General features: G+C 39.2%; 1 protein-coding gene across 1 annotated transcript; it reads right to left on the minus strand.

Moving 5' to 3' along the window:
- Positions 1-2,299: 2,299 nt before the first annotated feature.
- On the minus strand, positions 2,300-2,817 carry LOC129515995 (60S ribosomal protein L26). Its single transcript, XM_055335293.1, has one exon. It carries the CDS (start codon positions 2,785-2,787, stop codon positions 2,350-2,352), a length of 438 nt encoding a protein of 145 aa, XP_055191268.1. The 5' UTR covers positions 2,788-2,817; the 3' UTR covers positions 2,300-2,349.
- Positions 2,818-11,762: the final 8,945 nt, after the last annotated feature.

Raw genomic sequence — 11,762 nt, forward strand, 5'->3', positions numbered from 1 at the left:
TAGATTCACTTGTGTTCTTCTTTAAATACAACTAATTACCTGGAAATTATACAATGATAAAAACATTGGAAGCTTTGTACAAGGTAGACTGAATAAGGAGGACCAGACTTGAGGAATGAAAGCATAGTAAATTCACTGTTCTATTGTTTTAATCTCACATACACTAAGCATCAGAGAGACCTAAAACCCGGAAGCACCAGTAGGCATTGCCTCTAAAAAGCTCCAGAAGAACAGGAAAGGCAAAGCCCAACAGACACCTGGTGGAGCCCCATTCTCTGCTCCAGCAGCAAATAGTGGTGGGTGGTCCACTCAGCCCAGGCCAGTAGTAGAAAAGCCCCAGCCATGTCACTCCCTGCTCCACAATTAGGCACCAGCAGCAGATGGCAACCAGTCCAATCTACTTACAGCAGCAGCAGCAGCAAAGCCCCATGGACAATCACACTTCTTTTCCAAAACCAGAGAACCACAGAGTCAAATTAGCCTGCATCCAGCAACCATACGAAAGCACTAGGCTCTTCCAGCCCCAGTCCACAACTGGGACACAGGCAGGCAGACCAATATACTCCAAGTAGCTGCAGAGAAGTCCAGACAAGCTGACTCTATACCTGTCCCACACCTGTGAAACCAATAAGCAGGCCAACACACTGTTAGAAGGTACAGGAGTCCAGTCAGTAAAGTATTCTCCAGACTAGAAGACATCTTAAGACTGAAAAACAAAGCAAGTCATTCTATACCATTTACACAGAGTTTTATTCAGGGCAACTTACTGACAGGGGGGTTTGGATGGATGGAGAATCCTGGAGCCATGTGACCACTCCCCGTTCTCCACAGCTATTCTCTGCCTCAGCTAGGCTGCAAGCCACAGCTTTTACAGAGCAAGGGGAATGGTGGTAAGGTCCTGGGATAGTTATCGAAAGTGGGGCCTCCTGTGCACTGGTCATCTTTATAGTCATTTAAAGTGGAAGTTTCTGTATGCTACTTTAGGTAAGATGAGAACAAGTCTTCCCAATGCTACGTTAGGTAAGATGAGAACAAGTCTTCCCACATCCTGGTCAGAGCAGACATTAAACTCCATGGGGCCTGGAACACATAGGTCCCAGGGAGTTCATGAATGAGATGGAGGACCAAAGATGGAGTCCGTGTTGTCAGCACTCCTACCTTCACCTGTAGGGTCAGTATCAGTCAAGCACTATTCCCAAAAGCCCCCACAAGCTCTCTATCCCACAGCATAAAGAGATCTAGACCCAACTACTGGGTATCATCCAAATAGTAGATAGTATCAACTATTTATCCAGGCATTGATTTTTTTTAAAAAAGATTTTATTTATTCATTCATGAGAGACACAGAGAGAGACAGAGACATAAGCAGAGGGAGAAGCAGGCTCCCTGTGGAGAGCCCAATATGGGACTCAGTCCTGGGATCCTAGGATCACCACCTGAGCCAAAGGCAGACAATCCCTGAGCCACCCAGGTGCCCCAATCTAAGAGTTGATTTTAAAAGGAAATTCCAATTATAAGTCCCAGGAAGTAATCTGGCTTTATGCTAATAAAAATCTCTAAGTTGATATCCATCACTAATTGGTAAATTCTGGGGTACAGTTGATTAATCAATTACTAGCCTGGCTAAATGTATCAGCATTCAAATATTACTGTAAGTTATTCACAAGAAAAGAAGGAATTCCTTGCTGAAATCAAGGTCAAGTCCACAAGCAAATCCTCATTTCTCTATAACCATGCCTATAAATTGGTCAAAAACAAAATAAAGCATTATATGAAGCTAATCTATGTTTTTAGGCATCTCATATTTGATCTTAATGACTAGTACTTTCTTGTTTAATAACTTTTTAAATAAACTGTTCTCAAATCTTGTTTGAGGTTAATTGAAATGCTGCTAAGTAATACACAACACACAGAACACATCTTCTTAACTGTGAACATTTAAACATTTCCCATCTTAGATCTTCTTGTCAACTTACACGTTTTTTAAGCACTCAGAATAGAGTTCAGTGAGGTTTAAAAACTCATTTTAGATCAGTAAAGATTCTCTCTTATAATATCTTTACCCATTTTCAATTTCACTTTTCTCCTACCATTTTACATCTATAAACATTCTTCATAGAAAACACAAGTAAAAAATAAAAATAAATAAAAATAAAAAAAAATAAAATAAAAAAAAAAATAAAATAAAAAAAAAAAAAAGAAAACACAAGTAAAACAGAATTTGAATTCAAATTTCTTCCTGTCATCTTCCTACTTGATGCTATTGACCTTCAAAAACAGGCTTTCTTTTTTCTTTTTTTTTTTTTTTTTCATTTTAAGTTTTTATTTAAAGTCACATATAAGGTTACTTTACTCCTGCATCTTCTCAATGGTTTCTTCCTTATATTTGCCCTTTTCCTTTCCTACTTGGCGAGATTTGGCTTTACGCTCAAGGATCTTTTTGCGGTCTTTGTCCAGTTTTAGTCTAGTGATAACCACCTTGCTAGGGTGAATGCCCACGTGGACAGTTGTGCCATTTGCCTTCTCTCGTTGTACTCGTTCAATGTAGATGACATACTTCTTCCTGTAAACCTGGACTACTTTGCCGATTTGCTGACCTTTGTAATGTCCCCGCACAACTTGCACTTCGTCATCCTTCCGGATGGGCATGGACCGCACGTTGTACTTCTGCCTCAACTCTTTGGAAAGCGGGGAAGACATGATCTTCCTGCGAATGTGGGAAGGCGCATTGAAATGCCGCTTACGATTCTTGCTCCGGTCAGAAGTCACAAACGGATTGAACTTCATGTTGGCTGCGAGCGCCCCAGCGATGGCCGCAGAAGGCCTTTTTTCTTAATAGTGAAAGTTTTCTTCAACATTTTGGACAAATCTTCTGATATCTCCACTCTTTAACTTTCTGAGAAGAAAGAATTTGGTTTTTCAGGCAAGGAAGTGGCATGTACCTGGGTAGAATTGGTAACAGAGAAGGAAAAGAGATGAACAATAGGCTGAAAGAATAGATAAGAAAGCTAAAATGAAATTAATGTGTTATTAGACCCGTGTGAGCTACTTTCCTTCTGGATTCAGCCAATAGAAGATACTGGCAGGAAACTGGAGGTCAGAAAATGAACAAAAAAGGGAGGAACCTTGAGTGTGTTTCCTGTCTTGTTCAGGGTACCAGAATATCCTTCCCCAAAATATGCCTCTTTGGCTTATGAGTTATGTAAAGCTAAAGGCCACTGGAAACAAACAGGCACAAGAAAAGCTCTAAAAACAAGGCACAAGTTTTTCTTTTGTAAAGGAAATTTACAATTATAAAGTCATTTTTCATTTGTAAGGCTCTCTCGTCTTCCATACCAAGAAGAGGAAAACTCACAAGTCTGGTCAATGATGAAGGCATGGACTTAAATCTGCATAACAAATTTTACTAAAGGACTCTTATTACCAGACTTTCCCTGCTCACCTTTCCATAAATTGTCTCTCCTGCCCAGAATCCCAAATCTCCTTTTTTTTTTATTGGTACTTAAACCCAAGTTCTAGCCACTCTGTTGAGTTAATCATCTCTAGATACTCCCATGTGTAAGCACCATTGCACATGCTAATAAACTTTTGTTTGTTTTTCTTGTATTGCTCTTTGGCCAGTCTGATTTAAAGGGCCCCAGCTGGGGGTGCCTGGCTTGGTTAGTTCATAGATCATGTGACTCTTGATCTCAAAGTTGTAAATTTGAGGCCCATGTTGGGTGTAGAGATTACTTAAAAATAAAATCTTTAAAGGGTACCCTTGTGGTTCAGTCAGTTAAGTGTCTGCCTTCCACTCAGGTCACGATCTCAGGGTCCTGGGATCAAGCTCTGAGTCAGGATCCCTGCTCAGAGGGGAGTCTGCTTCTCTCTGTGACTCTCCCTCTACCTCTACTCCACCTCTCACTCATGTGCACTCTCTCTCTCAAATAAATAAATAAAACCTTTTAAAAAGTAAAATAATTTTTTAAATATTAAAAATAAAATCTTTTTTTTTTTAAATGGAGGAAGCCCAGATAGAAGACCTAAGATGGATACAAGAAAGACTTTTCCCCCTCTTACAGCTTACTCTAACCACTGCAGCAGCTGTGGTAGTGGCTTTATTTTGGGGTCTTCAAACATTGCTGCTACAGTTTCTACTTCTATAGGATGACACTAGGCCATAGAGTAAAAGAAAAATTATATGTCAAACACTTATTTAAAATAGCAGGGCACATTTTATTCAAGCTACTGCAGTAGGGGAGAGAGACTTTGATGTAGAACTGAGCTCAACTCCAAGCACAGCAAAGATATCTGGGAATTTTTGGACAACAAGCAGGGTGAAGGGGTCAGTGAATGGAAAAGTACTAAAAGGAACTTGATTAGAATCAAGAGTAGGGGTAATTCTTGCTCAACTGGCCTGACAGGATTTTGCTAAAGTCAGACCAAAGATTTAGATATCAAAGGTGAAGAATGAGGTATTTGATCAGATATCAAGAGGGGGTGGGGGTCTCAGTGAACTGACTTGATAGGATTCTTGACTCAGCTAGCCAGACATGAGCAGAGTAAAGGGGCAACGAGAGCTCAAAGGAGCCTGACTGTAATTCTTAGCTGGACTCTGATAAGATCATCTTTGCCCCTCTAGTCTTGGAGAGGTAGTTGCTTTATGTTGTTGCTGATCTCTGAGTTGCCAACCTTTGTTTAGATTTTAATTCCTCTATCACCTGGGTAATCAATTTGCTGCATCAATTCCTTCTATTTTTGTTGTTATACTTGTTAGTGAAGTGTAACGTACACACAGAAAAGTACAAAATCCTAAGCCTGATGAATTTTTAAGTGAACACACTCCCATATAATTATCATTCAATCGAGCATCACAATATGAGGGACACTTGGGTAGCTCAGTGGCTGAGCATCTGCCTTTTGCTCATGCTGTGATCCTGGTGTCCTGGGATCAAGTTTCTCATCAGGCTCCCCACTGGGAGCCTCCTTCTCCCTCTGCCTGTGTCTCTGCCTCTCTCTTTCTGTGTCTCTAATGAATAAATAAATAAAATCTAAAAAAAAAAAAAAAAAGAATCACAATATAAATGACACCCCAGGAGCCCCTGGTATGTCCCATTGCAGTCACCACTCTGTCAAGGTTATCCTTCTAAGGCTGTAAATTAGATTTGCCTATTTTGTATTTTATATACATAGAAAAATACAGTTTGTACTTTTTTATCTGGGTTTTTCTTGGCCCAACCTTATATCTGTAAGACTTGTCATTTTGTATCTATTTGGAACTTGTTCATTCTACTTGCTGTATAGTATAGTGTTGCAGGAATATACCATTTATCCATTCATTCCATGGGTCATGAATGTTTGAGTAGTTTCCAGATTTGGTCTTGAACAGTGCTACTGTAAACATTCTTCTACGTTTCACCTGGTGAACAGAGTATGCATCTCTCTTGGGTATATGCATCCAGGAGTGCCACTGCTGAATCGTAGATGTGCTTATGTGAACATTAGCATATACTGCTAGTTTTACCAGAGTGGCTGTAACCTGTTTACATTCCCATCAACAGTGATGAAAGTTCCAGTTACTCCACATCTGATATTAGGTATTGCCTCCTTTTTTTCATTTTAACCATTATTGTGGGTATATGTAGCCCCAGTGCATACTTATTTAAATTTGCATTTCTCTCATAACTAATGAAGTTGACCACCTATTTCTATTATCTCATTTCAGATACTCATCTCATCCCTTTTGTTTTAAGTACACATCATAGTTACTTTTTCTTGTTTGATAATTATATTAAAATGAGGAATAATGAATTTCTTTTTTTTTTCCTTTCCCATCCCTTCTCTACTTCTGATACTAGTCAGTGTTTTTAGGATACTTGCTATTTAAATGCTTATAATTTCATTATTTGATCTGTTAGCCTTAAATAATGTGTCAACTCCTAGTGAACATAGATAAGATAATCACTGAACTTACTCCAGAATTTATCTCCCCCCTCCTCTTCTTAATTTTTTTAGAGTTCTATCATTTTCAGAGTATTTACTATTTTTATCCTTATCTACAATTCTAACCTACTTATTTCTTTTAGTTTCAGTTTTAGAGTTGAATATATTCAATGTTCCTTGCTAGTCAATTTGTAATAGTTCCCTCAATCACATGTTGGGTGGTTAAAATTTATCTTCTGGAAGTTTCTTTAAGAAAGTTTGACAGCCATAACATTTCTTGAATTATTCCATGTTAAACTATCTTCTGCTTTTAGGCTTGAAAGACAACATGATTGGATTAAAATATTTGGTTTACATGCTTTCTTGCCATGTTACTTTGAATGTTCTATCCCAATAACTTCCTGTGTTGAATACTGAAAACCCTCTTCACTCTTCCACTGTAACCTCAGAGACACTTTCTCCATATAAATACAGTGGCTATTGATTCTTTTTATACTCTGAACTATTCTGCTCCCCAATCAGCCTGGCTCCAGTTAGGCTTCTACCACCTATTCATCCCAGCTTCTTCATTCATTGTTAAAGATGAGGGATACAGTATTTGTACTTCAGAGTGAGCCTCTCAGCATCAGGATGGTGTTATTGCTGGAACATTCTAAGATCTGCCCCCACTGGGCTCTTTTGAAATTCATTCCACTTCTTCATTTTCTTTCCTGAGGGTACTGCCAAACTCAATTGATTTTGAAGGCTTTACATGTATTTTGGAGTATGCAGATTTTTTATCTCATAGTGTCACTGAAAATGGAATTTGCAGGGTTGGTTTTATTCTCCTATTGCTTTTGTATTATTTTTAGGATTAAAACAGCAAGTATGTGACTTAAATAGCCATGTTCACACTGAAAGCCCAGAAATAGAGATTTTGAAGGAAACTGAAGGTCAGGTTTCAAAATAAATGAGAGAAAGAGAATGTTAACCTTCATCTTCTTAACAATATGTTAGGGAACCTAACAATGTGTCCTATGAAAAGACAAGATTAATATCACTAATAAAAAGTTAATGTGAGTTTTTTGGTGTCCTTAAGTTAACTTTTCTTTTTTTAAGAGCTCACACTTACATAGCTCTTTTTATTATTATTATTATTTTTTATTTTTTTAAAGATTTTATTTACTCATGAGAGACAGAGAGAGGGGCAGAGCACAAGCAGAGGGAGAAGCAGGCTCCATGCAGGGAGCTCAATGTGGGACTCAATCCCAGGTCTCCAGGATCACACCCTGGGCTGAAAGCAGCGCTAAACCACTGAGCCACCCAGGGATCCCCTGAATTTAACGTTTTGTAAAAAGATTATTCCAGGGGCCACTTTGGCTTTCACTTCAGTGTTTATTTTATTGAATTTGCAAATTAAAGATGTAGTTCTTTCTTAGAATTAAATTTTTACATCTTACATTATTTATAAATCCATACATTTCAACAATTAAGATTTTTTTTTTTAATTTTTATTTATTTATGATAGTCACACACAGAGAGAGAGAGGCAGAGACACAGGCAGAGGGAGAAGCAGGCTCCATGCACCGGAAGCCCGACGTGGGATTCGATCCCGGATCTCCAGGATCGCGCCCTGGGCCAAAGGCAGGCGCTAAACCACTGCGCCACCCAGGGATCCCAACAATTAAGATTTTTAAGTACTTAATATTGTAATCATTTTAACTTTCTTCATACATTCAATATATTCCATTTTAATTTTTAAGTGTTTTAATTTGTCTAATAAAAACAAGATTTCCCAAGTACTTCTATAATCTATAAACCCAATAGTGTAAATTTTTATGTATTTGGAATATGAATCTTTAAGTTCTATTAAATATACTAATAAATTGCTTAATTACACATTTTAAATTGTAATCCCAAGGCTGATATGCCAAATTACTCTCTAAAATGCCAAATAAGGGATCCCTGGGTGGCGCAGCGGTTTGGCGCCCGCCTTTGGCCCAGGGCGCGATCCTGGAGACCCGGGATCGAATCCCACGTCGGGCTCCCGGTGCATGGAGCCTGCTTCTCCCTCTGCCTGTTTCTCTACCTCTCTCTCTCTCTCTCTGTGTGTGTGTGTGACTATCATAAATAAATAAAAATTAAAAAAAAAGAATAAAATGCCAAATAAGTTGTTAAAACACTGCATATGCATAGATAATTTCCAAAACAAAAATATTAATTGTATTGGTTCAATTTACTTTATCCTATCCCATTTAATTCTAAATATTCATGGGTATTCTGTACACACTAATGAGATACATTTGGTGTTACCTTCATTGCTGGCTGAGATTGTATATCAACCAGACATTTAATTGGAACATAAGATGCAAAGTTACAAATATTGGGGCAAATTTTGCCCCAATAACTGCCCTTTTGAATCCTTTCCTACAGTCTCTAAGTCAGCAGAGAACTTAAACATATGTCCTTTGGATGGGGTAACCTACAGCCTTGGCTCCAACATTCATATACCTACATTACCTAATCACCAGATCTAGCTTCCACCAAGGTTACTAATTTAAACTTGTTTGGATTCAGGACACCTGGGTGGCTCAGTGGTTGAGCATCTCCCCTGGTTCAGGTCATGATCCCAGGGTCCTGGGATCAAGTCCTGCATCAGGTTCCCTGCAGGGAGCCAGCTTCTCCCTCTGCCTTTGTCTCTGTCTCTCTCTCTCTATGTCTCTCATAAATAAATTTTTAAAAATAAAAATAACATTTTTTTTGGATTCAACTAATCTAGTCTAATATTTTATTTCATTCTGAATGATTTTCCATGTCCTTTCTACCTGGTAAGACAACATTTTTAGATAGTTAAACGACATTGGAATGATTGTGCAAATTTCTTACGTCTCTGCATGACTTTGTTTTCACAAATCTAACAATATTCTAATGACATGAATTAAATGTGACTATAAGGCAATGGTTGACGATCAGAATTGTATGAAGAAGAAGAAAATAGTCAAGTTAAAAGAAAATCTACTGAAAAATCTACTGGTAGCCTTATGGGGTCTCCCTTGTATATAACTGTTTTCTTTTCTCTTGCTGCTTTTAAAATTCTCTCTTTATCACTACTTTTCCCCATTTTAATTACTGTGTATCTTGGTATGGGCTGTTTTTGTTGGGAGCTCTCTGCCTCCTGGCTCTGGATTTCTATTTTCTTCCCCCAATTCAGGAAGTATTCAGCTTTTATTTCTTCAAATAAATGTTCTGTCCCTTTTCTCTCTTCCTCCAAGATCCCTATATTATGCTTGATGGTGTCATTGAGTCTATTTTCATTTGTTTTTATTTTTTCTCTCTCCTCTTCAGCTTGATTGCTTTCCATTACTCTCTCCCCCAGGTAAATGACTGCTCTTTATTACTTCTAGTATATTCTTAATTCCAGTGATTGAGTTCTTCATCTCTGATTGGTTTTTTGTGTTTTCTATCACTTTGTTGAGAGTCTTACTGAGGTTTTCCACTCATTTCTCAAATCCAGTGAGTGCCTTTATGATCATTTTAAGTTCTCTATCAGATATTACTTATCCATTTTGTTTAGCTCCCTTGATGTGATTTTGTCCTATAATTTCATTTGGGACATATTCATCTGTCTCCTCATTTCATCTAACTCTCGGTGTGTGTTTTTACATGTTAGGAATGTCAGCTACCTCCTGTGCTCTTGAAAAGAACGGCCTTATGAAGAAGATGCCCTGTAGTGTCGTGTGGTACAATGTTCTCTGTTCATCAGAACCTGGCACTTCCGAGGTGTCTGCTGTGTGTGTTGTACATGTCCTACTATTGTAGCTAAGCCATTTTTGCCTTTAGTCCAATCACCTACAATGGCTCTCTTTGCCTGTTGTGGGCAGAGTCCAGTCCCTCTGTTAGTGAGCCAGTCTGGGGCTATCTTGGACTTGAGGTGAGCCGGACCAGGCATTTGCCAGAGATGCAGTGGCACCAAATTGCATAACACTTTCCCTGTGTTGTCCTCTGAAAATCTTGCATTGGTGGGTGGTACCTGCAGTCAGATGAGATGTCTGCTCCCGGCCTCCTGCTGGGAGACAAAACTGGTGTGTGTCATCATCTTCTCCTGCCTCCAAGGAAAGAGTGACTTTGGAGTGGTGCTGGACCTGGCCAGGCTTGTGGCACCACTTTGGATGGGATCTGTCCAGGGCCGTATTGGAGGAGCTGGGTCCACAGGAGAACATGCAGTAGAGTGCATGGTGCCAGCAAGATCTGAGCCAGTATGCTGCAGAAGGGGACCTAGAGCCACCCAACACTCCTGCCAAGAATACAGGTTGGACTGGGTAAATCTGCAGAAGAACATGGAGGCAGATTTCATGGTATTAGTAAGGCTTACATAGTCTGCTGTGGGAGGGGACCTGGACCTTCTGGCTGGAAGGCCTGTGTCCAAAGAAGAATGTGTGGGTGGGGCCTGCTATGAGCAATTTAGGTAGTGAGTATTAGCACTGTGCTGGTTCCCATAGTTGTCTAGGCTGGAAGGCAGGGGAGGGAAATGATGCTCACCAGTTCTGTTCCTTTGTTCCTAAAGAAATCTCCCAGTGATCCCTGCCCCTCCAGCACTTGCTAAGATTTGCAAACAAATCTCCCTCCTGTATACTCCAGGTGTTTTTTAAACTGCTGCCTCTATGCTGTATCTCAACAATGTTGTTCGTTGTGCTGTCTCTATAAGGGCAGGACTGTTTCCTATTGTCCTCTGGTCCCAGAGTTGAGAAGACTGATATTTAAATTTCCATATGTTCAGACCCACAAAATGGAACCAATCACAAAATTATACCCTTCATGGTAATGCCTGAGACTTAACCAATTATTCTGCCAAGCATTGCAAAGTGTCCCAGTTCCCTGAGTAAAAGAGTGACCACACAGACACACACACACACACACACACACACACACACACACACACGATTTCACAGATGTAAATGTTGGCAGAGTGCAGGATAAAAGGGATCCACTCCCTCTGCAAAGTTTTCACTGTCTCTCTGCCTCACACAGTCATTTGCCCGGACAGTGAATTCTCTTCTGGGAATTAGTGCACTCTTGGAGAGGGATACAGGTGGGCCAGACTGTCCCCATGGTTGCAGATGACCTGAGATTATTTGTTCCATAGCTGATTTTATTGTATAGATTATAGCTCATATTTGGAAAACCTGGCTTTCCTGATTTATCAATTCATCCAATAAACAGCTTTGGCACATGTACAATGTGGCTTTGTGTACTTTCTTGACATATTCCCTGTAAGTGACAGTGCAAGATGACCTAAGAGTGCAGTTTTCTTCCATAGCTCCTATAAATAATCTCTTCACAACCTCCATTGCTGCCTATTGGGATGCACTGAAAAACAATTCTCTTGGGAATAGAGGTGAAAGAAAACATTGTCTTTGCCCTCAAGAAGCTCCTAGTGTGCAGTGGATGAAAACAGACCTGAATAGCTAATACCATAAGGTATGTGCTATAATAGAGGTAGCATCAGAGTACTTTAAGAAAACAGAAGAAGTGACTAGTTGCATACAGATAGGAGATGATCATTATCAAGAAATTATTGTGGAGGATATTATATTTGAATAGCATTTGAAAGGTTGTTAGAATTTCTACTACATAAACAAATGCACAGGCCCTCTGAGAGGGCTAAGACTTTTAAGGGTGTGTTTCCTAAATCTGTAAGCTTTAAATTTTTATTTAGTCACAATGCAAAACTAACAAACTGTACATATCTATCCTGTTCACTTTCGTCATTTCCCTTTTACTAGATATAGAGATAATAAAGGATTAATTGCAAGAAAACTGTGTCAGCATCTCCAGATTTAATAAGGGAAGCAATGACAAAT

Source organism: Nyctereutes procyonoides, unplaced genomic scaffold, assembly GCF_905146905.1.
Source record: "Nyctereutes procyonoides isolate TBG_1078 unplaced genomic scaffold, NYPRO_anot_genome, whole genome shotgun sequence".
In the NCBI taxonomy this organism is placed as follows: domain Eukaryota; kingdom Metazoa; phylum Chordata; class Mammalia; order Carnivora; family Canidae; genus Nyctereutes; species Nyctereutes procyonoides.